The 26,670-nt window shown below is 37.7% G+C and overlaps 1 protein-coding gene across 3 annotated transcripts in view; it reads left to right on the top strand.

The window, feature by feature from the left end:
• Nucleotides 1–26,670, top strand: part of LOC139138234 (cytidine monophosphate-N-acetylneuraminic acid hydroxylase-like) — an 86,401-nt gene that overhangs the window by 45,508 nt on the left and 14,223 nt on the right. For all 3 annotated transcript variants that reach the window (XM_070706537.1, XM_070706546.1, XM_070706526.1), the window contains 4 exons: nucleotides 8,343–8,590; nucleotides 8,895–8,986; nucleotides 9,510–9,619; nucleotides 14,687–14,877. In XM_070706537.1, the coding sequence (XP_070562638.1) occupies nucleotides 8,373–8,590; nucleotides 8,895–8,986; nucleotides 9,510–9,619; nucleotides 14,687–14,877 (611 nt within the window). In that variant the 5' untranslated portion in view covers nucleotides 8,343–8,372. The remainder of the gene's footprint in view (nucleotides 1–8,342; nucleotides 8,591–8,894; nucleotides 8,987–9,509; nucleotides 9,620–14,686; nucleotides 14,878–26,670) is intronic.

Raw genomic sequence — 26,670 nt, 5'->3', positions numbered from 1 at the left:
TCTGCCCTGAAAAAAGTTACCGACTGCGCGGGAATCGCGCTCAAAACACAGAAAGGCAATTTAGACGTCCCATATATGAGGATGTCCGAAGCCCACAGTGTGGTGACCTGTGTGAATTTAGTGTTGTGTCTCATAATACTCCCTCGGACATGACAAAACATCGCCTGTTATTCATCTTTGCTGACGTGCATCACATGGAGTGTACGCATCGAAACGTACAGTTTATTATGACCTAGATGCGGCCAGTCTCTATGAACACAACTGCAATTTGATGTTCATGTTTTGATAGCGATAAAAGTTTGAAAGCAGAACTTGAAACACTGTATCAATGATTGAATTATGGAAAATCATGGAAAATTGTAGGTTTACCATGTGTGGACGCTGCAATGACCATCGATCTCGATCGCAATGAAACGCCCGGGAGGAGTACTCCTAATATTTTCACACGGGGTTGTGCTGCGCAAGTCGAAAACATCAACCCATGTATATTTCACAAATATGGCCCATCGTTAGGGATTCGCTTGACAGATTTTGGGAATTTTCACTTTTATTCTGTTTTATGTGAAGGTTTTCTTGAAGCATGGGACACTTGCTTTGTTATCGAACTATTCTTAAGTTTTTTCGGTTGAAAATCGACCGATGTGTTTTGACTGTCGCATGTATACCCTTCGCTCGGACCCTTCGCTGTTACGTTTCAGCATGTTTGAAACACTGCCCAGTTGTTCAAGTTGTTCGTTGAAACTGTTTACATTAAAATAATGTTACAAGTACATCGTACAATTCGAATTGGTAGTGTAGATTTATTGAACGGCTCGTCGTATTTTGTAGTCATTTTTTTCCCATCAATCGAGTGCGGAAGTACACGCATGCAAATACAGCCGTTAAGCATTTTTAACTGACTAATGCATATGCCATACGCATGGAGGTAAAAGTTACCGCGAACACTGATATTATGTTTCTGCCCATATACTGAGGACTTTTCCGCCACAGTAATTTTAACAAGTGATTAAGTGTCAGCCTGTGGTATGCCAGCCTCAAAAAAGACAAGATTAAGCGTCAGCCTGTCCTATGCAGACCTGAATGGAAAGTACGACTCGGCATAAGCAAGCCAATAAGAATATTCTTTTAGATTTAAGTAAATCCCTTGACCTTAGCCTCCTAGTATATCACAGTATTCCGCTTTCAGCTAAAGTTGCAAGGCTGTGCCGATGACGCGCTGTCATTATTCAAATCAAACTTAACCCGTCAGAAACAATGTATTACGTACAAAGACCACTGTTCGAACACCACAAATGCAATCCTGGACCTCTCAGGTTAATTATCAACGTCAAAAATTTGCCTCTATAGTTGAAAAACACACTATCAGTTATATTTTCTGACGATACACTGTCAACTATTAATGCCGCTGATAAGAATATTCTCGAAATTACAACAAGATCTCAGGAGTGGCCAGTGGTCCTTCAGGTAGTATGTGCCTCGAAAGTGAAAAACTTAAACTGTTGCTGAAACTTTCCTGAATGAAACTTTCAACCAAGCTCTTAAGAAATCAACAATAAAAGTTGGGGTCACCTTGCAAAGTTTTGAACAAATTACCAAACATTTTAGATATTTTAAAATTCAAAATGGCCGCCGTCCCTGTTTTTACTCTACGGGGAAAATTGAATTTTTCGAAAAAACTAAGAGATGGTTAAAGTTTTTATTCCTCCAGAGCTTTATAATGAGCCCCCAAGTGGTGGATTAGAAAAGAATTGTAAAAGTTTGAGAGTCCGAATATCTGTCCCCTTAATTACATCTGCACAAAAACGATCATATTTCCATACGCAGTGTCTCGCTACTTCTGAGAATATTGTAAAACTTACATTGTGTCAAGAACGAAAAATCACCTGGTGTCATGCTTCCTCATAGCCTGGATTGGTCCGATCATTCACTGTAAATTGAATCCAAGGTCAAGCTAAAATTATCTCTGTTATCGAGAGTGGAACGTCTCCTCATACTGCGTCCTATATATTTTATGGTTCAAGATGGCTCTACTTAAATTTGTAAATCACAAATGTCCCATGGACCTGCTAATGTATTACCTTTGATGGAAATTATTATTGGACCAGTTTAATGTCATATTGTAGCTTTATTCTACCGTGTCTGTGTTTAGTTCTTATTTTTGGCGCACCACATCGACTGCAAATATTCGTTAAAAAAGATCAACACAAATGAACCTGGTATACGATCCCAATTTTATTGCGGGGTATTAAATACTAGAGGCAAAGAAGATTTTAGCAAAGCTTTTGATTAAGTACGCCACAAGCTTCTGAGTCACAGATTAAAACATTATGTGAGAGGTACAGCTTTAAACTGGTTTAACTCGCAGTTGTCCAATAAATTTCAACGGGTTCTTGTCGATCAATGTTTGTCATCGTGAAGCACATTAATATTATTGTTGTTTATTTCAGACTGGGTCGTCCATATACAGAAAAGAAATTTAGTAAATGAATATGAATACAAAACTCAGACTTTGGGAAAAAAAAGAAAAAAAAGAAAAACTACTTCAAATACAGTTGTTTTCTCCAGAACTTGAAGAATGCACTATCAATTACTCTATCTGATGAGGAGATAGCGGCAATAAGTAAATTTGTTGATTTTTCAAGTCTACATTTAAAGCTATAGATATTTCTGCGCATAACTTCTCCAAGAGACATGATATGATTTGTAGCATACATCGTAGAAGCACTACTAAATGAAGGAAGACCTAAAAGTCTTCTCCATACATTATTATACATAACCTTTAACTTATTCATAACTTTAACTCTATAAGTACCCAAAGATGGCAACAGTATAGATTTCCACAGTAAGCTGCAAATAAAGTCTTTTTCACTTCTGGACTACAACATTTAAATTGCCTCAATAACATGTTCGCTCTAATACAAAATGCCCGTCTCTGTCTTTCAATATCGTCATCGTCATACATACCTCTACAAATGACATGACCAAGGTAGGTATGCGTGGATACAAAACTCAGTGTTTTATCATTGAGTGTCAGTCTAGGAATTCTTTGGACTTTTACTTTTATCCCATTAAAAATCATGCACACAGTTTTACATGGATTGAAAGTGATGTCAAACTCTTTGGCGTAAATTTCACATATTCTAAGGAGACACTGTAAGCCCTTCGCACTTGGGCTGAGTAAAGTCATGTCGTCAGCATACGCTAAATTATTTGCACAGACGCCACTAATGTGACAACCTACATTACAATCAGAAAGCTGATTTATCAAATCATCAACGTACACATTAAAGAGATATGGGGAAAGAACACCCCCTTGTCTCACACCATTAGAAACATGAAACCAGTCTGACAAAGAATCCAGCCATTTTACACAGAATAACTGATTTCTATACCAATAATAAAGTAATCTGACAATGTACATAGGAACATTCCTGTCAATGAGCTTTTTCACCAGTTTAAGGTGGTTCACCCTGTCGAATGCCTTAGAGGCATCCATGAAGCATGCAAACACAGGACCACCTTTTGTTACATAATAGTTAATAATTTCTTTGAATGCAAATAGACAAAGGTCGGTAGAATGGTCCTTCTTGAAACCGAATTGTAAATGGTGAGACGTAATAAAATCACGACATCTTGACAGTAAAATATGCTCGATAAGCTTGACACCACCGACGCCAAGGCAATTGGTCGGTAGTTGCTAGCATCACTGGCTAGCTTCGACTTGTCTTTAACAATGGGAACTAAGATTACTTTCATTACAGCTGATGGTAAGTAGCCGTGAATAAACATGGCATTAATACAATGGTGTTCACCAGGGTCACTACTGGGTCCTTTGCTTTAATTAATTGTTTATTAATGATATGGGTTCAGTGTGTAGACATTCTTTATGTTCTATGCATGCTAATGATGCCAAAATTTACAAAATAATTAATTCGAGGGATGACGCTGTATACTCTTACAAGAGGATATTACACGTTAAAATGAGTGGTGTTTAAATTTGAAAACAACTTTAAACAACACTAAATGTTCAGTCATCCCTTTTACTAGACAGAGAGACCCTATAATATTCCACTACTAATTGAATAATACGCAATTACTGAGTTGATAAAAATTAAGGATCGGGCTGGGGGGTGAGGGGTGGTTGTTACCTTTCCAGCGATTTGACTTTTTCTGCGCATGCCTTATTCATTATCAGTAAAGCTTTTCGCATGCTTGGTTTTATTAGCTCATATTTGGTTTTGTATATAAATACCAAAAAGAGCTTATATGATGAGTCGGTAGCGTCTGTATATCTGTATATTTGTGGGTATGTATGTGCGGATGTATGTCCGTCACACACAAAGGCTCCCATACCGCCAGAGCTACCATCTCAGTATTTGGTGTACAGGTAGATGCAGGGGTTGAGATGTGAATTTGTTCAAATGAACATGTCAGTGTCAAAAATGTGCAAATGAGGTAAGAAAAAGGGAAATCCTGCAAATGTGCAGGAGTGATGGCATGCCAGTAAGAAACAGGCCAACTCCACTGATCTTGAGTCATTTCCTGTCATTGTTTATGAACTGTTACATATTAACAGACCTGCTCAAACCATAGACAGTAGAGGGGGAAGACCGTCTATGGTCAAACCAAGAGGGGCTTGTTTCTGCTACGCATGTTGCTAAAGTTGACCTCCAGTACCTAAAGTTTCAGACCTTAATTACTTTTGTCATACTTGTTTTTCTGGTTTAAATATTTCTTGTTGTTTTTCTGGTTGTACTGTGCAGAAATCATTGTCACAACATCAACGTAGAATTTTTCTCCACTGAACAGATAGAGACAACATTTATTGTTGATCATTAGTTACCCATACTGGTATATACCAATTCTGATCAAAAATGTGAATTTTAATGTTCCTGAGATAACTACAAGACGTCGCATTGTTTCCAGAATGGCATTTATTAAACTCAATATTTTTTAATTAATTACCCTTCTCTTCAAAGATGTATGGCTACTTTAAATGAATTGTTCATTTCCAACCCCGCCATTGATATCACTTCATCTTATAGAAGTTTCAGATACCTGGTCAGAATATCATGTTTAAAATTGTAGATATTTTTGATAGTTTCGTGAAGTTAATCGTCTGTGTGTTGCTCATTGTTTTATTGAACTTCATGCATTTATATTTCACATTTATATTTATGGAGCCTTTAAAAGAGACTTGTTCCTGTCGGTCTTTCTTAAAGTAAATGAATAAACAAAAAGAAATTGCAAAATTGCTTTGAAGCGTATTGTGTAACCAATGGAATAAAACCAAACACCCTTCTTTACACCAGTTACAAATCAAATAATTCTGATTCCTGATGAATGCCAAGCACACTCCCGGACCGACTTTAATTAATTAATGGACACCTCCAGCCCATCAACTGATCAATTCAGTGCATAACGTCAAAGTTTCATACAAGTTGAAACTTTGTGAATTTTCCAGCATTTTTTTCGATCTGTAAAATGCAATTTCTTGTTGTACTTGCTACTGAAGTAAAGCACTTTACGTTCAGCGCACCAGAATGGTTGCATTGGACTCACACCTTGCGCAGGCGCAAACGACGACCTTTAGCCTTCAAATTGGAATGCGACTCTGGGACAGATATATGCACTCTCAATTTTTTAGCTCACATTTGGTATACCAATGTGAGATTATCGTATGAGCTGAAGTCGGTGGCGTCTGCATGCATGTATGTTTATGTATGTACGTACAGTATGTCCGTCAACATCAAAAATACGCGAACCGCTGCACTTTTTAGTATTAGGTTTGTGAATGCGTCCTGGGCAATAGATGGCATTTTGTTCAAGTGAAGTTTGCAATGCCCAAATTATGCAAATGAGCTTAAAATGTGAAAATGGTCAAAGATAAATAACTCAAGAACCGCTGTTTTGATTGCTTTGAAAATTAGTGTAAAAGTACCTTAGGTGGATCTTCTACAGTTTTATGTATAAAAAACTGCTGGACAGACAGCTTTTATATTTGGTATAGAGATGCCCAGGGATGACAATAGTTGGATATGTGGAAATTGTAATGAAATATGCAAATTTGTATTTTTAAGACAATTATGTCATTTCGTTCAAGAAAAGGTATTTTTAAGACAATTTTGTCATTTTTGGTCAAGAAAATTTGTTCTCAAAAACTACTTGTCTGATAGCTTTGTAATTTGGTATACAAGTCTCAAACGATGTTATTAGTTAGATAAATCTTCTGCTCAAGGAAACTCCCAAATTTGTATAATTTAGGTAATGTTCTTAGTCTGTGACCTTAAATGACCTATACCAACCCAGGATATGTTGTGAGACTGTGGTTAAGGCTGAGAACATAATTTTGTCCTATTTAGTATCAATTTGTAGTGAAATATGATCCAGAAAACAAAGCTGAGGTTTAATGGTTCATTATAGACCAATTTTTGCAACTTTTTCATGTACGACACACAAGAACTGATGAAAAATTTAGATCCAGGATAATTTCAGATGTCATAATCACCCCACAGTGGAAGGCTGTTACTAACTTAAGTGCTGCTAGCACTGATGGCATTTAAAAAATCCCCAAGGTTGTAAATAGCTCACCTACTTTACATTTCCTGCCATCCGGTCATTGTAGCTGTATGTAAATACGGTCAATAACAAGGGGTGTAAAATTTGATATGGGGGTGTAGAAGATTGATGAGGTAGCATTAATCTTTTTATCTGATCCTTTGTACATTATTTTTTCCCACTCTCCAACCTTTTCTTTTTGTCAAACCTTCTCTGGCTTATTTGTACTGACATTTTCTTATGTATGTAGGATCTGCCTGTCCCATTGCTATAGAAGTTGATGCATGTTTAAAAAGTTGAGCTCCAGTACCTAAGTTGCAGACCTTATTTGCTCTTGTCATTCTTATTTTTCCGGCTGTACTGTGTATAAATCATTGTGATAACATCAACATAATTTTGCTGCACTGAACACATAGAAAAAACATTCATTCTTGATCTTTGGTACCCATATTAGTATGTACCAAATCCGATCAAATATGAGCGACACCGTGTCATTGGCGGTATTTTTCTAATACTTTGTCGGTATGCTATTTGTGTGCATTAATTGAAAGCTTAATGAGTAGATGAAGTTTTCAACGAAATTATTTTTGTTAAAATCGAAAATATTAAGCTTTACCAATAGATTGACCACAGGGAACATCGGCTATTTTGAATGTCATATATCGGAAATGTTTATTAAATAATTTGTTTTCTTCATTACGAGAATTTTCACACTGACCCCTGATATTTGTCCTAAATTTTTTAAAGAGGATGGTTTACGTTTTACTGGAGGAGATTTTGAATGAAAGTGTAACTGAGATTCCCTGTTAATTTCGAGATGGATGTTTCCTTCACTTAGGAAGCCGTGTCCGAACAGACACGTTTACCTACGTCATATAGTAGTATTTCTTGTCACGAGTCGGGTCTTCTTTCAAGTTTAACCCTTTAACTGCCGATTTCCCCCCCAAAAAAAACAAACAAAAAAAAAAATAATGCAATATTTTACCAATTTTTTGTGAACTTTTCTGTATGGACCAAATGGATATCATATTTTATCGGCTACAGCTTTTTATAGAATATTTGGCAAACAATCAGCAAAAGTTTACTATGGTATATTTTGTGAAAGTGACAAAAATACTTTCATTCTTTCATTGACTGACATTCAAAAAACCGATTAAAGTCATGAGAAACAAAATTAAAATAACTTTTATTCAAAATGTAAAAACTTTTGCCAAAGATAATCATTGTTTTCTTGTATCTTGTACAGTACTTAAACATAGTGATTGTGTGAAAATTTCATAGAATTAGACTGCACCACAGTGCAGTTATATTTTTTGAAATGTTTGAAAACGGGAGAATAACCATGACAGAAAATCGGGAGATTTGCATAAATTTGCGTAGATATACACTTTTTAGAGTGAGAACATCTGCCACCGTGTTATTTTTTCGAAAAAGCAGAAATTATTTACCCTAGTGTTAACACAGCGATGGCGGCTATTTTTAATCGCTAAATTTTATGTAGTGTGTTTCTCTTGCACCAAACTCTATACGGTGACCGCTAATTGTTATTCCTGATTGAGCTCAAGAACGTTTGAAAGTGTCACTGAGGAAAGTTTATGAACAAGTTTTTGTCCTTCACTTCCGAGTCTAATAATACCTTAATTGCATTCCTTGATACTGAGTTCCTCACTTGTATTTTTAACTTTCGTCAACACAGAGAATCGCTGTTCGTTAGGCAAGTGCCCGTCAGATGTATAGGTATTTTTGCAAATGTGATGTGGTTTTGTGATTTTCCTCTCTTCCAGTGTTTCGCTGGCTTTCCCGATAACATCAGCATGCAAAAGCAACAGACCACTGTGACAGTTCTTCGACTCAGCGTCGAGGAGACTGACTCGCTGGCGCTCGGCGTTAACTTGATCAACAAGTCCGAGAGTGACAACTTCGTGGTCTTCAAGGGTGATGACAACGGGGTGCCTGTCTTTAGAGTCTGTCGAAATCGATGCAAACATCAGGGCGGGACTTTTATAAAGGATATAGAAGACTTGGACTCGAGGTAGGGAAAAATGAAATAGTATCTACCACTCGTGTACGAGAGAGAGTGATAGACAGACAGAGACAGAGAGTCAGAGAGAGACAAAGACAAAGGGAGAGAGACAAAGACAGACAAATAGACAGACAGACAAAATGAGACAGACTTACAAAGACAGGACGGACAAAGGATCAGTGAAACAAACACAAACAGATACAGAGGATAATCACTGGTTTCGTGTGCTGCAACATTTAATAACATTTCTCTTCAAAAATTTCCTCCGTACTGATATTTCAAATTTGAAATTTATTTCTTCCATTTGGCACAGTGTCGTTCGTTGTACCAAGCATGGGTGGAAACTGGATAGTGAGACCATGCAGTACGTAAACCCTCCTGACAGCTTCAAGCAGGATGAATTAGGTACGTATACAGGAACATGTATGTATCTATTTATCTACGTATGTACATCTACGTGTATCTATATGTCTATGTATCTATGTATGTACTGGTATGTTTGCATTCATGCATGCGCCACCATTGTCAGTTTTGTCAGCGTTTTGGCAATGGACATTTCTAGCCTGCATATATTTCTTCATTTCAGCGTAAATGATTGAGCGGCGAATAAGTCAGACACAATGACACCGCAAAGTTTCTTTGTTTTTTAAAACCTGTATGAACCAAATCGCCCTTTTAAGGTACACAAATTAATGCCCTGGAACTATAATTATTTAAATGTCTCTTTTCTTAGTGTGTGCTTGTGAGAGAATAGGATCAAGCGGTATGTCCTATGATCCATACTTCACTGGATTATCTTTTCAGCACCCTAGGTCGAACTACTCTCTCGCTTTAAAACCTTTTTTCCGCTTTATGAAACTGGGCCGAAAGTGAGCTATCAAAAGTCATTGATGTTTTGGAGTTAATGTTCAATATTTGTTCTCGTCAGTTGGCGAATTGGACGACAACGGGAGACTTGTTCTGTCAGAATTAAAGCCACCACAACCATGGCAACGGGATTCACGGCAGAAAGAACCACTTCGACCAGGAGAAGTGAAGGTATAGTGTGTGAGTGAGAGAGAGAGAGAGAGAGAGAGAGAGAGAGAGAGAGAGAGAGAGAGAGAGAGGGAGGTGGCGATGATGGGAGAGAAATGACGGGACACAGTCAGACAGACAGAGGGCAGACAGACGGACGAATCGAAATCGATAAAGATGATCTTTTCGAATAAAAGTTCGGCCTACAAGTTGCGTATCATTTACGGTTGAGTATAGCCTCCTTGGTACCATCGGCTGTATCTGGTCATGTTTATCTATGGATCGGCAGCCGCATATTTCTTCCCATAATTATCTACACGGGCAATAGCGCTCAACCAGTGTGGGCCACAGAAAAGCTAATATTACAAATAATTCCACTCTCCATGTGTAGGATTTGTCTGATTGTACGCACAGATGTTTGTAACGAGGGGGATCCCTCCTTTTGAGAACATCTCTATTGACATCCACGCCATCAAAATTAATGGATATAAATTTTCCAACATAGTAAATCGTATCGTGCAAATCTCCTTACTGCAAATGTTGGAGGTCATTTAAAATTTGTCGTCTCGGTTTTCATCAGAGAATATTGTCTCATCAACTAATTCAGATTTTCTCGAACGCACTCCAATCAAAATATGACAAATGATAAGCTTTAAGTTTGAAAGTTACAAGTCGTGATTACGGTTAAAACGACTGCCGTCGCCGCGAACTAGGCTGGCACAGGTGTCATTCGAACAAACTTTGCCAAGCACAAACGTTTAATGCGTCTGACATTGCGTATCATTTACGATTGAGTATAGCCTCCTTGGCATTATTAGCTGTATGTAGACATGTTTATCTATGGATAGACAGCAGCACTATGCAATAATGACGGCTCATATTCTTCGTGGTCACAAAAGTGAAATTAATTTATTTATTTATTTACTATCACGGTATTTAAAGGTGACAGGATTCATTTCAAATGCTTTTATTAACATGTTTCACCATTGTGATTTTGGACATGTCTAACAGAGTCTAAAAAGGCGGTCACACAAGAAAATATCGTAGAACGGAATTGTATCATTTCGAAACAATTCTGCTTACCCCTCCCTTTCCGGACCATAGTGGACCAATGGAAACTTTGCAGAACATGATGTAGTGCAATGATATAGTGCAACGTTCGCTTGAGTCCGCCAGAGAGAGGGGAGGGTGAGAGAGATGACATAGGGACACAGACAGAGACAGACAGAGAAGTAGACGGAGAGGAGATGGATAGAAGGGAGACAGTGGGAAACAGAAAGCAGAGAGACAGCAACAGAGAGACAAAACGAATATGGACGTTAAAGACGGAGAACTTCAAATACATTTGAAAATATTGATACGGAGACATACAGTGACAGTCCAAAAGATATAAAAAATGGGGCCCGGGGGCACCGACGTCCTTTGTGCCTCCTTAACCGTTTATTATTTGCCATAAATGTGAAATCTGGCAAAAAGTCAAATTGTTTGGACATAAATGAAAGTTAATGTGAAAGTGAATCAAGAATAAGAGATGACACTCAATAGGATCAACAATATCTAAAACAGGAAACGGTGAACTTATATGATACAGAAGGGGAGAAAATTTAGCCACAAACTATTGTAATATAATGGACAATGGCTAATCTAAACAAATTACTTAAACTGGATTGTTGGCATTGATTACACATGTATTTATTGTCCATCAAATAGAAAATAAATTTGGGCCATTGACTAAAAAACATTTGCTTGTTACACTCACCACACTTGTACTTAGTATTTGGAGTGTACACCTATCTACAATACAATGATAAAAAGTTTGGACTCTGAAGGTCAACAGTGCATCTTTAATGTATGAGACTAAATAAGCTTACCCCTCAAGTATGTATAGGCCAAAAACAATATTTAATTTTGAATTATGTAGTGCAGGGAAGGACATAGAATATGGTGAAAAGCAAACTAAATATAAAAACTGAATTTACAATTATATGGAAATGTTGTTTTACAGTCATGAGTATGAAGTGTGTGCCGAGAGACATATTAAAATGGACAGTATCATCCTGACCAGAGTTTGTCTGAGTGGTTGTTTCCTTCTGATTTTCTGACACGGTGATAGGTACAAATATTATGTTATTCACCATAGTTAAGCAACATAGCTTGCATTTTGTTCACAGTAGAACTGAGTTTTACATGTAAGATAACTTTCTCATAAACTGTAAATTCTGGCTTGTGGCAGCTCAAACGTCGCAATACTACATTTTTTGATATGATATGGAGTGACTTGCACACATATGCAATATGCAGTGACAGTCGATATATTCATAGTAAGAGTCTACTACATTCAAGCATAGTGATGTTGACAACTACATGCATGCCAGTGCACGATTTCAAAGTAGCCAGGAGGAAATTCTAATAGTCTTTTAGTGGAAATAGGCCCTATAGGTATTAAACCACAGTGAAACAAACAACATTAGTTATCGTGACCTTGCTAAAGTGCAATCTCGGATCATGTATGATCTGATGATCATGCCAAATTACCATGTCGGATTATGCCGTGATTCTGAAGTGCGCGTAAATCGGTCAACATAAGCACACATAGACTCTCGCCAGTCGCTTGTACTGCTTGGTCTCGCGTAGCTTTCGGTATTTATACAAGCTCGTGCCTTCGGCACTCGACCTTGCGCCTTCGGCGCTCGATCGCCTACGTTGGATTACTACCGCAAGTGACTCCGGATCCGGTCAAAAGAAGGCACGAGGACTGTCGACAGTCTAAAGCACACACTGTCTTCAACAATGATGCTTCGGCGCTCGATCGCCTACGTTGGATTACTACCGCAAGTGACTCCGGATCCGGTCAAAAGAAGGCACGAGGACTGTCGACAGTCTAAAGCACACACTGTCTTCAACAATGATGTCAAAATCAATGCACAACTGTCGAAATTACCCAAAATAAGCAACAGAAAACTTAAAGTTATCGCTGTGTCGAAAGGACAGTACATCAACATAAAACGACGCTAGTTTGTTATGACATGGAGGTAGAAGGACAGAGCGAATTCTCTCGCTCTCACCCAGCTATTACTAACGGGCCGCCGGTGGGATTGCCTCGCTAAAGCAATGGATTCGCCGGTAACGAAGGAGCGTTTCGTGCCAAAAAAATACATGACAGCAACAAAAATACAATCACCGCGAACTTCATATTTACAAAAATCATCAAATAAATGCTAAAAGCTTCAAAACGTCAAAATTCGCACAAGACCGAGAAACAAGACAGCGTCCGTCTGATTTTTCAAGGTCCTTGGCAGGAGCTGGTCTTTGCAAAACAACGCTAACTTGTTATATGCGCATGCGCATATTAAGGAGAGACCCATTTGATTTCGGGGGGGGGTATGCAGGAAGTGGGTATGGGAACTTTTTTTGTCAGAGAGACAGCATTTTTTAATTTCAACTGTCACACCTGCATCAATTTTTTTATCAAATGGAGTAGCAGTGCAATTTTTCAAATTTAAGCCAGTGTTTCACATATCACAGGATGGTTTATATATTCATTTTACATTCCAACGAATGAAAACAAAATGGAAAGTCTAGTATATAACAACTTTAAATTATAGAACACTTTTTTGCAAATCAACAGTGATCAGTACTATACCTGCTTTTCTTTATAACAGTCAATTCCTTTTAAGTTCTCAGGGGAGATGTTATCTTTTGTGGTCAGAGAAACAAGGCTCACACATTGTATTTCATTATATTTGTTGTTCCTCAATTTTTCTTTGACAACTTGTAATCTTTCTAACATATTTATGTTGAGAGAATAATATATTGGTTTTTACACTAGTTTATTGACTCCTGTCTTGTGTTTTCAATTTTCACAATGTACAGAAGTCAAATAGTCCCATCTAGATATTGCCTGTACCATTGAGATATTGCAACAGAAGATATTGCAACAGAAATCCAGAAATATGATTTCTTGAGTCAGAAAAGGGAAGGAAAACATCGAGTGCACTGAGGTGTAAAGTAGTGAATGCTTATATCATAAGTGCTGGGAAAAAAAAACACATGAGAATTGCTTGTGGTAAAAACATTTGCGCTGCCTATGGCAGCATGCTAGCAAAGAACACATGAGAATGAATTTCCAAAATTTTGCTCATTTCAACTGCATTATGACAATTCCTTTTTTATTTATTTCTGTCTGTTATGAGAATTTTTTTCTCAAGCCATTACAGGCTTATTTTTTTCTTTTATTTCACCTGGTGACAATTTTTTTTCTCAAAATCCTCCATACCCCCCCCCACAAATCAAGTGGTTCTCCCCTAAGTGAGTCCTGACCTATGCGGGCCAGTGGATTACTTCCTCACTAGAACTGATATGCCTGCCGGTACCATCATTCTTCAGTCGATCAAAGGCGCCTTTCGTACCAAAAAATACACGACAGCCGCAAAAGTGCATCACTGTCAACGTCATAACTATAGAATATATTGAAAAGCACAGTGAAACGTTCACAAAGTAAAAAATGTGCCCACACCGAGAAACAAGATGGCGTCCGATTCGATTCTCAACTCAGATTTTGTCCTAGAGTTGTGCGCATGCGCAGACGGTAGCTTTAACGAAAGCGAGTCAAAATCAAGTAAATATAAAATAAAAATGGATAAAAATATTGTTTAAAAATATACAAGGCATGTATCACCAAATTTTGAACATAGCTGACGGCATTTCAACTATACGAACACCCATGCCAAATATCACAATAATCAATCAGTGGTTTTGAGGAAAAATTGAAAATAGTTGTTTTCACAAAAAAGCTAAAAAAGTGACTTTAAAATGATTCAATCAAAAAGAGAAAAAAGACCGTTTGAGATACATGCCAAAGTGACCACCAGACCAAATTTCAGAAAAAGTTACTGAAGCGTTTCTGAGATACCTGCGTCCACAGCATACGGCCCACTGTATGCAACAACAGAGGCCGCGTCATCACATTAGTACTTTGGGCCAAAGGCCCAAAGGACTAAAATGGGAGGAACAACCATTTATTTGAAAGATAACAAAATGAGCAGCCAAAGCAAATCACGATGCGTAAAGAAACTCCATTCCTTTATGCAGGTCACATACCTAACCCATGCCAGCGTTGAGATTGACTTCGATGGACTGCGCATGATCACCGACCCCTGGTTGACCGGGCCGGCCTTCGCACGTGGTTGGTGGTTACTCCATGAGCCTCCCGCTGATTGGCTAGATCGTCTTGCGTCAGCTGATCTGATTTACATAAGTCACTCTCACTCTGACCACCTAAGGTAAGCGGTCAATAACTCTCCAAGGACCAGGGCGATAGCTATTGCACGCATATCATACAAAATCATACTCATGAACTCGTCATTTAGGATTTGTGCCAGGGAGGAAAGATTGGACATTTTGATTACATTTTAATTGATGTTTGCATTTAGAGATAACATATGCGTCAAAAATAGCCCATTGTGTCAACATTGATTTGACATATTGAGCTATAGCGGTCACTCTATTTCTGTGATTAAATGTTAAAAGTCTGTTACAGGATTGCTGGTCAACCAAAATTGCTACCACAAGGGAACCAGTCATGCATTTGACAAGGTTCTCTAAATATCTAAGGAAGAGTGTAAAATAATTAATAACAACAGTTGAGAACATAACTACTGCATGTACGCAAGGTTACTAAATTGACAAGAAGGACAAAATGCAAACGTTTAAACAAAGAGTAATCTGAGACACCCTGTGACAAGACATATTGTCCGATTTACTTTTCATTTAGAGGAGCTTTAGCATTCTCTGACAATGCATCAAAGGCGACAGAACCACCATATCTGATACATTTGGAAGTTGTAGCAAGTTTGGCTTTTGGAACGTATAGAATGCTTGTTTGGATGCTAAGTCTGGTGTTGCGAGACGATGTTTGGTTAATTTTGACAATCACGTCTGAAAAATACTAGGGTGACAAATTGTTAATGGATTTATACACAAGGGAACAAACAAGTCATGCATTTGACATTGGTCACTAGTTTCAAATTTTCAGAGGGAGGTGCAGATGAGGCTGCTCTTAGCGTATTATGAACATCTATCTTTTGAAGTGACAGATTGCGCATATCATGATTGGAGCTACCCCTACCCCAGCGCTGCAGTAATGAATGCGAAGTTGTGTAAGAGATCTTGCAAGGTACTTGTTTCAAATAGCAGAAAAGGGTGTATTAGTATTCCTTGCCATGCTGACAGCTTAAGGTGGAGCTACATGTTGCCAACACAGTTTTTTTCAAAGCAATATTTCTCATCAAAGATGACAAGGAAACCCCTCACACTATATATTTTCAAAAAGCAGAGACTCTAAAGTTTAGTATGGTGGCAGTAGTTTAGTCAAAGGATGAAGTGGGTGTATATTTGGGGTAAAAAACCTCAATTTTGGTATTAATGATAAAAATTAATTTAAGTCAAAAACTTGACGCTATTTTCTGAAATGTAATATATCACTTGAAAGAAGAGTATATGTAGAAAAAAACGACAATTTTATTTGGCATTATTTATCCTCATTCTAAAATGGCAAGGGTTTAAACACTGACACTCAAAAAATTGATTAAAATCATGATAAGCAAAATTAAAATGCCTCTTATTCAAAATGTAATAACTTTATTTGCCAAACAAAATAGTCGTTTTGTTACATGGCATTTAAAGAACATAATATAAAAATTTCAGAAAATTTGACCCGGCCCGAGAGGAGTTAAATCCTTTGGAAATTTCGATATTGGGAGGAAAAAGAAGCCAGAAAATCGGGTGATTTGCATACATTTACATAAATTAACACTTCTTTATCACGTAACTTTAGAATGCTTGACAAGCTACAAGGTGAACCCAACCAATATTTTAATCTTGGGTTAATGAATTAATGAAAATTGAATAAATATTTGCAAAAAGGTGATTTCTGAGCAAAATATGCTGTGTTGGGTGCAGCGCCCTCTTAAATGAGAGTACAAGTTTGTAGAAATTCTTTTAGCTCTGGTTAGCATTGCTCGTTCGATCATCGCTTCTACAATGCATTGTGAAGTCTTGAATTTTCCCTCAGAAACTTTAACCATCAAACACTTGAAAATGGACGTGCTATACAACCAAAACGATCGAAGTAAAACTAACAAAGACTATGTTTATCCTTCAAACCAACAACCAGAAGAGTCGTAGTGTACAGTGAAAGATGAGAATTAAATCCATGGGGTTTTTTTCCTGAAAATTCCACAAGATTTCATAACCGTCCACTCATCCCTAGGAGTTATAGCTCTATGCGTCATCATTTAAAACTAAAATATGGTTAGTATAGTTTTTAAAACGGTGATAAGCTTATTAGGACCATATGGTATGGTGCAGTAGAATCCCAAATTAATGAGTGCATAGAAAACATACTATCGCCCTAATCTATTGTCCATGTTGCATGTATCATCGAAATCTATCTTTCACAACTTTGCTGCTCTCTCTGGCCTTGCCCAATCGTTAGTAAATTTACGAATCCGGTTCGACAAAAATTAGAAGTACAAATTATGAAATGCTGAGCTCCCCCCCCCACTTCCCATTTTCAACTTTTCAACAAGCACTTCTGGTCCTCAGTGAATGATTTTAAGGGGATACAAATGATGAATGTATTCAGAATAGAAAACTTTGGGAAATCCGACAAATGAAAATTTCTTTTTCTACTTTTTTCACAAAGAGTACACTTTTTATTTACACTGAACACTCGAATTTTGATTCGCATTTTCAAAAGATCTATTGCATCACAGTACACCTATATATGGGACATGAATGATTGTAACATCTAAATTACCTCCTTACTGATGTATATTCTCACGGTATCCAGTCACCTAGGTGAGAAGCAAAAGACAGGGGTCACATTCGGATGCTAAGTCTTGTGTTGCCGGACGATATTTGGTTAATTTTGACAATTACGTCTGAAAAATACTAGGGTGTCGAATTGTGAATGGATTTATACACAACCAGTCATGCATTTGACAAGGTCCTTAATTGTTACTAGTTTCCAATCTTCACAGGGAGGTGCAGATGAGGCTGTTCTTAGCGTATTATGAATATTTTAAGGCTATTTTTTGAAGTGATTGATTGTAAATATCACGATAGGAGCTATTCCCCCCCCCCCAAACTGCATTAATGAATTTGAAGTCGTATAAAAGATCTTGCGAGTCAAATGTTTCCAATAGCATAAACGATGTGTTAGTAATCGATTCTATGCAGAATGTTTTTATAAAAGTTAACATTTGTAGAAATTCTTTGAGCTCTCGTTAACATGGCTTAGCGTAGCTCGCTCGATCATCGCTTCTAGAATGCATTGCGAAGTCTGTTTTTTCCTGAAAATTTAACCATCAAAAACTTGAAAATGGACGTGCTATACAACCAAAACAATTGAAAGGAAAACTAAAGAACACCACGTTTATCCTTCAAACCAACAACCAGAAGCGTTGTATTGTACAGTGACAGATGAGAAATCAGTGAGTTACATTTCTGAAAATTAACAAAGATTTCATTACGTCCGCTCATTCCTGGGAGTAATGGCTCGATCCATCATCATTTAAAATTAAAACATGATTAGTTTTTAAAACGCTGGTGTTAGGAACATATGGTATGATGCAATAGATTTTACAAAGGCATTCGACACAATAGATCATGGAATTTTACTTTCGAAGCAAGAGCATTATGGGATAAGAGGAAACCCTCTTAACTGGTTTGCAGGCTATTTACAAATCGTACTCAGTTTTTATGTGCTGATGGTATCAACTCTGAAAATATGTCGATCATTTGTGGTGTTCCACAGGGTTCGACATTTGGCCCAACATTGTTTTTAGTTTATATTAATGACCTGCCAAACACATCTAACTACTTTGAATTCCGTCTCTTTGCGGCGACAGTAATCTCTGGCAAAAATTCCCAATTGTTAGTAAATTTATTACGAATCCGGTTCGAAAAAAAAATAGCAAGCACAAATTATGTAATACAGACCCCCCCCCCCCCCCGCATCCTTTTTCAACAAGCACGTCTGGTACTCGATGAATGATTTTAAGGGGATAAAAATGATTATTGGGGAAATAAGACAAATAAAATTTCTTTTTTTTACTTATTTTTACAAAGAGTATGCTTTTTATTTACATTGAACACTCAAATTTTGATACGCATTTTCAGATTCTGAAGATCCATTGCATCACAGTACACCATATGTATGGGACATGAATGATTGTAACATCTAAATTTCCTCCTTACTGATGTATATTCTCACGGTATCCAGTCACCTAGCAGAGAAGCAACAGACAGGGGTCACAGTCGGAGGGGTCACAGTCAGAAAAATTATAACAACTATAAGCTCGGTTTATGGAACAACTCTTTTATGAGAGTGGGGATTTGGCCGAGCGGTTCTGTCTGTTACTTCTGCTGACTGGATACCTTATGTTGTGAGTTCGAATCCAATTGAAAATACCGTATTTTCTACCTTGGACTGATAGCTCTGCTGGTGGACAGAATTATCCCCGAGGCTGTCTTTCGTCCTGGTATGTGTTTATTGCTTCGATAAAGTTTTTGTGCGATGTGTGATATTAAGTGTACGAGCGCGAGTGCTTCAGAATCTGAACAGCCATTTCGGACTACCGGCTCTTAAATGTTATCCATTTAATCAATCTTTATTACAAATTATGTCATACCAGTATATTGATTGCGTAAATGCAGCGATCTGATTGGTCGAGACGTGAAATAAACCGTGGTTTATTCGCAGTATACCAAGGCTGGCACACGCGCGAGCTTTGGGCAAGAGCAAATTCCTATTTTGACTTTCCATGCCAGGGTTTCAATATAGTGTTATGATATAATAGCAATAAATCCCATCCAGCGACGACATACCACTTGATTTTGACCAGTTCACTTCATAATTCATAATCTTAACCGAAAACCATCGTTCAAAATTAACAAAAACGTCAGTCAATCTCCGATCGTGCTGTCATTAATTTTCGTAAATTTATATTTTTTGTCGTAATTTACGTACGTTACAACCGACAGCGAGAGTATAGTTGACACATCGGGCTCCAACGAAAGAAACGATACTAAAACGCTACAGAATTATGATACAGTGTACACAATACACGACACAATGCAACAGAATAATTACCTGAAAGTGTACAAAAGAAACAGCAATCATACTTTCTAAAAATTATCCTTATATTCATATTTTAAAGAGCAATCGCTCTCTGGATGAAAGATTTTGTGATAACATCTTCCTTGGCCCAGGCACAAGTAAACAACGGTCTGAATGAAGACGCTGTAAAGTGTCATCTGGTGGCTATGATATGCCCCCCAGAATTGATAAACCCTTCCTGTCTTTCTATATCTGACAGAAAGATATCCTAACCAGGAAACAATATTGTAGTTAAAGCCAGCAGAGAACGAACGACGAAATTGATCTAAATGTTATCTCATGTAGTTGTGTAATTGGTTTGTAAAGTTGTTTCAATATTTTACTACATGTACAGGGCCAGTACTTGCAGCGAAGTTGCAGCAAACGAGGGACGAATGATAGTGTTCTTTCAAAGTAGGCTTCAAATGTAATTGTTAAGATAAAGCAATAAGACAAGTCAGCCAGTAGGAACTGATTAGTGTGTTTGTGTGGCTTTCATGATTGAAAAACAACTAAATGGTTCAAAATATTTGACAAGTAGTAATTAGGTCTTTTTTCAATTTTATTTGGGGCAAACAACTTCAAGAAATGCCAAGGTAAGCTGCTACATTGTGTGCACAGGGTGGTATAGAAATTTTATACAACTGCTTTTATATAAAGTGTACCACACAGTATACTCACTGGTGTGTGTGTGTGTGTATGTGTGTATGTATGTGTGTGTGTGTGTGTGTGTGTTTGTGTGTTTATTATGGGTCAATATACATTCCTTTGATCAGTGCCACTACTTTAGGACCAAGTTCTCAAAGCAATTACAAAGGTGCAATAATATTTAAATCAATTTAATCGTTCATTCCCTGCTGGCTTATGCTATAAATGTAAAAGAACACTCTCGTCGCAGCATCATTATAGAGACAGCAGAACACGTGTACCGACATTGCAGCTGTTAATTTTCCTGAGTATAATAAGCCTTTGATGACATTGTTGGTTAAATCTTCTCTGTATTCTCTTTAAAATGAAGTTTCTCTTCGATTTTAGAGCCAAGATACTGAAATGATGGTATTCGTTCTACTTACTGCATTAGATATGATACCATTTAGAGTGATACACTTGCGGTCGATCGGTTAGAAACCGTCCGATCCAAAGAACAATAAAATGACTGACTTGTACTTCTAGTAATCTTTTGAGAAGAACATGTGGCTGTATTGTATCGAAGGTAGAGGACAACCCCATAGAAAAATACATACGTAAAGAGGGATATGATCGAGGTGACTGACGACTAGACTTTCATTTTGTTTCCGGTTGACACATCACGCTCCTACGTGTCATCGTCTTCTGGAATGTTTACAAGTAGGCCTATACCTGCATATTTGTTGGCCAAGTACGTAACAGCAGACATTTGATGCTCGGAGACAAAACAGTCTGTTTCACGGGGTCGTTGGTCGAGGAAAATAGACTTTTAAAATACTGGGCAATTTGCAGTTATCTTTGCTATAAGTTAGAGTGCACCTGAGGGACAGTTTTTTTACACATTAAACATTTTTACAATTTCTTTACAATCTCTTTCTTGTTTTGTTGCTTGTGTGAAGTATTTTTGAAGCGTCTCGAGTGCAAAATTATTATGATTAATATTATTATTATTATTATTATCATCATCATCATCATCATCATCATCAACATCATCATCATTTTAATCGTAAAAACTTAAGAAGAGAAACCCAAATACACCAAACCAATATACCAAACGGCCTATACAGGTTTTTAAAGAAAACAATCAATACAGGACCAAAGTGAACACATGTTTAAAATGATATTAACAACATATTGAGGAGATAACGATGGTATATAAATCCTTTGCTATCAAACGCTGGCCGGGCGAAAGCTGGCATTCAGCCCATCTGGCGTCAAACATGAGTTCATATTTTTATGCATCGAATGTGAGCATCACTCGTCAAAAATATACGGCAAAGGTGTATACCGCAAAGGTGAGACACCATTTTTACACAAACACGTGATACTACATCTCTGTGCTTCTTCAATCTACCTCGTAAATGCATATTCAAAAGATGCAACGTGCTCAAGAGTTATTACCAAGGATAAATTTCATCAAATCGAGACAGCTGATTTCAAGTGACATTTCAATCTTCATAACATTAATTGCTTTCAGGAAAGTAGTACTTTTACAATATTTGTGAATGCCAAACCCCGTTGTAAGTAATTTTAACTGGATTTTTTCAGTCTCAGTGATTGTGGCTATCGACATATGTACACAATATAATACCATACGTTAAAACTTGCCAAATGGCAGCATTCCATATGTAAACGAGTACATTACTGTCAATGTGGACATTACAGAATCCAGCTCCTTGACGTCCACAGGAAGCTTTTCTACATGTATTTATTCTTTTTGTAATGTGTTCTTTTAGATTAGACGATGGTAGTGCAGCACCTAAATAGTTCCCATTTTCACATTCAGCCAGTGTTACACCACTCAGTAATCAATATGGATGTGGCGAAAGTTTACACTGACCAAGTATAACACAGTTTGTCTTTTTAGTATTGAATCGCAAGCCACGATTTGTTAGATATCTATTTGTAATCTCTATCATATTCTATAGGCTCTGTAATAAAGATAGAAGTAAACCGTTAGTAAATGACAAAGGAACAATACAAAATTTAGAACAAATGGAATACATTACACTCATATATGATAAATAACGTTAGAGATAATGGAATATTTCAAATGTTCGGATATTATACCGTCTGCTCCGGGTGCAGAGCCAGGTCTCGGTCAACGAGCAAATATTCAGACATAACAAACTCGAGTCTGAAAAATTAACGTCCATAAAACTGGTACATTCATCTCGCACCTTCAATTTAGCTTACAGTCTGGCTATAAGCTCACTAGTACAGCCAGGCATACTAAATTTACTAGAGAAATTCTCCATATCAATACTAGCATCATTATCATTATTTTGAGATGTATCATGTTTTGTCTTACGAATGCAATTCCACAATTTCCTTAAATTACGGAAGGTATGTATATACAGTGAGTTGAGAAAATAAGAAACATTGTTAATCTTGCTCATTCCTCGATTAAATTAATGTCTGTACGTCTTTTTCGCTGCTTTGTAGCATAAATAAAGTTTACCAGTACGAAGTATACCACAGGATTTCCATATACTAAAACAAAACGTTGCATAATACGTGTCACAAGACAATCATTATTCCACCAGTTGTTTTGCTCCTTGCAACGGCCTTTTACATGAGTTATGCATGATATAAGCAACGTCATTACACGTGGTTTCTACAACTTTGCCTGCTTCGTCTCTGTTCTTCACATCATTAATACTACAAGTCTGTATTGATATAGCTACCTGGATTACATAATTCTGTAGTTATACCACTCTCCGCCTCGTGCCCATTGTTCTAACCATGCTCTCTAATTTCCATAACCGAATATTTTATTATATACCACCTGGCTTTCTTTTGTTTAAAAAGTGTCCGATTTACAAGTCCTTTTGTTTAACAGTGTCCGATTTACTAGTAAATCAAACAGTTCTTTTGTTAAAAACTGTCCGGTTTACTAGTTAATCGGACACTTTTAAACAAAAGAACTTGTAAAATGGACATTTTTTAAACAAAAGAAAGTCACGTGGCGACGAGTAAAAAAACAAATGCGAGACATTATGCCAGAAGAAATTTATTTCACCATGAAATACAGAGTAAAGACACTTTAAAAGAATCACCGGACTGAATTAATTTTGCACGACTGTACATCTCAAAATCAATTACAGGTCACCGTGAAATAACGGTATTAATTGCAAATATCACTTCTGTGTTAAGGTTATTGTTATCACGATCATTCGAAGCTGAAATTTAAGACTTCAAAGTCAGTTATCAACACTGAATGTAGAGGTTTCAGTCGCCTTTGGTAAAGTTAACTCTAGCTACAGGCAAACACACACGCAGTACAACAGTCATTGTGGATCTACACGTATTTTTTTGTATACTTGCAGTTTCTGTTGCGCCTTTCTCTGACGTGGCTGTGTAGCTTGGTCTTCCGATTGTGGCCGTTAGCACTGGCGTGACAGGGGGACTTTTCTTTTCCATCTTTGGCTTTGGTAGTTGAAGTGCACCGGATACAGCTTTCATTTGTACTTCATCCGCCATATCGATATACGTAGAGCGACTCGGCAATGGCGTGTATGCTGCTCAAAGTTTCGACCCAAATGAGCAAAGCGTGACTCTAACGTAGATCTGCAAACACCTTTTCACTTCATTCAACAAACCAATCAATCAAATATAATTCATACAATTCAAATCAAACCAGGTGCGCAACCACGTCATCGCACTACAATAGCAACACATGTCAACTTTGTTTTATCCAATCATGGGTTATTTTTTTATACTTTCGTTCAACAAGGTGTCAAAACGAGTCAATGTTTTCCTGCCAAAGTTTCAACTTGCACTGCACTAAAATTACAAATAAAAACTTTCGGCGTGCAAACAAGGTTTTAAAACTCGGCAAATTCGTGGTATAACACGGTCAGCGAACTCGTAGTCGGCGGTTTCCGGAATTTAACGGTACAGTTTGCCATAAAACTCCTCGGCCCTGCGGGCCTCGGAGTTTTACTGGCAAACTGTATCGTTAAATTCCGTAAACCGCCTCCTACTCGTCCGCTTACCTATAGGTAGAACATATTCTGTCATGAGACCAATTAACAGCAGGATATGTACGCGTTCTATCAATGATATCATTAGTGTCAACATGTGAAGCAGACACAAAAGAAAAATGAAAATGAAGAGTCGTACATGACGGAAAATGATCACTTAGATTAAAGGACAAATCAGACATTATAGTACAGTTCTTTATAATATCCATAGCCATACTAGAGCAGAAAATATGGTCGATGTAAGATTTGGAAATCTCGTTAAAATCCCAGTATTTGTAACTTTTAACAATTTTTTTCATATTTTTGATTAAAATGACATCCTCAGTATGTGAAAGTAGACCATAATTAATACTGAATCGCATGGTATGCATGCCCAGCCCGCCTCACGATTAACAGTAAAAGGAGTGAAAAATGACTTCTTGTCCGGACCAGAAGTCAGCTTTGTTGACACACAAACGAAACGTAATCACACCACCGCGCATGCTCAACCACATCTACGCAAGTTTTACTGTGGCGTCCGTAGAAACTATACTGCTATACGCTCTTCGAAAAGGTCTGGTCCATCGAAACTGGAGACTCAGCTAAAAACGCGCGAAAGTTGGGTGAAATACCGTAAAGATATAAATATGTAAGTGTTCACAGATTGTTCCGACTATAATGAGCCGTGCAAACAAACGTCTTGAACAGCTAAACTAACGACGGAGGCAGTCGATTATAGGCTTCATGCACTGCATTGCACGTTTTGACCGACGGTACGGAGATCAAGTTGGGTGCTGAATGAATTGAGAGAGAAAAACATATATGAATAAAAATTCAACACTTCACCATTGTAATCATTGAACTAGTCGTTTCTTCCATTATGGAGTATAATGAAAATTAAATGACGGGACTGATTCTGCTCCGTCTACTCAAACGAAGTTTTGTGTACGGCCAGGCTACGCTGCATGCAACACAGCCTATCAACTTCGCATATTGTTGCCGTAATTGATAATGCTGAGAAAGGAAAAATTATATCTTGAATGCAGTAAAAAAGTCTTACTTATTAAATTTAAAAGTATTTCCAAATAATATCGAACGTAACGGGTATCTAATCCTCACAAGGACTACAGTAGTACAATTATCGGCTAGCTGCGATGCGATGGAGCTCCAGGCACGGTAGAAGTTCGAACACAAGAGAGATCCCGGCCTCACTGCAAAGTCGTCCCCTGCGCACCCGCGCCCGGCCCGACAGCAAACTAACCTCTTGGTTTGATTCTGTTGTTTACATATTTTTTTATAAAATTCATGATACATATATCTGACTTTCACAACTGTACAATTTGCTTAGGACTGTGATTTTAGCTGTAGTCTACAGACGGTCGGAGGGAGCTAAGGCAGGCCCCAAATTTGCACGGACAATGCCCGGGACAATTATACACGCAGATGAGAAAGTCATTCACATAAACCGAAATGAAGTGATCAATACAAAACTTTTAAACATCACTGGTTCTGAAAATTTATGATCGATGGTTCTGTCCTACGGATTTTACACCGCGGCGCTGTTTTTTGTGTTTGGCCGGCTGCTAGTCCTGTAAGGCTGTACTACATGGAGGTAGTAGACTGTACAAGTGCGGCGGGCCCGGGCCGAGATTGGTGTGGGGCCTGCAGCAAGGTAAAGTTGAAAGCGTCCATTGCAGAATGCCCGCGTATTAATATCCTTTCGCGTTTGGGAGGAAATTTACCGCTGTATTCAGAATGCCTTTTTACCAGTATAAAAGCTCAAAAACTGATGCATCAAGAGCCAAGAGTCTGTAAATTTCTTAGCTGTAGGTCCATTGTTTTTTCTAAATTTTCGCTGAGATACAGCCGTGCGTGTACTGGTCCCGATCGTTCTGACTCAGGCGTTCACAGCTGTTTAGGGAGCCGTCATTATTACGACCTGGGGTCGGAGTAATTACATTAGAAACTCCGAAATTTTGAGTCACACCCAGCCAACCATGATGACTTTGAGTAACCCCCTCTCTAACAGAAAGTTTGGCTTACCTGAGCCCAAGTAACAATATGTAGATATAAAAGCTCACCTAATAACCAGTCTATGACCATATAGGCCTAGTATTGTTAAATGTGGATGGGTAGCATGTCATGTATGGTTACAGTTATGCTCAACGGAAAGTAGACGATGAGATTAAATGATACCTTACTCAATTACTAATTTACATCAGACACTTTATTTCTAAAACTACACTAGTACCTCACAATAT

Source organism: Ptychodera flava, chromosome 1, assembly GCF_041260155.1.
Source record: "Ptychodera flava strain L36383 chromosome 1, AS_Pfla_20210202, whole genome shotgun sequence".
NCBI lineage: Eukaryota > Metazoa > Hemichordata > Enteropneusta > Ptychoderidae > Ptychodera > Ptychodera flava.
The sequence above is the reverse complement of the archived record's forward strand: the minus strand, read 5'-3'. Positions and strand labels throughout refer to the sequence as shown.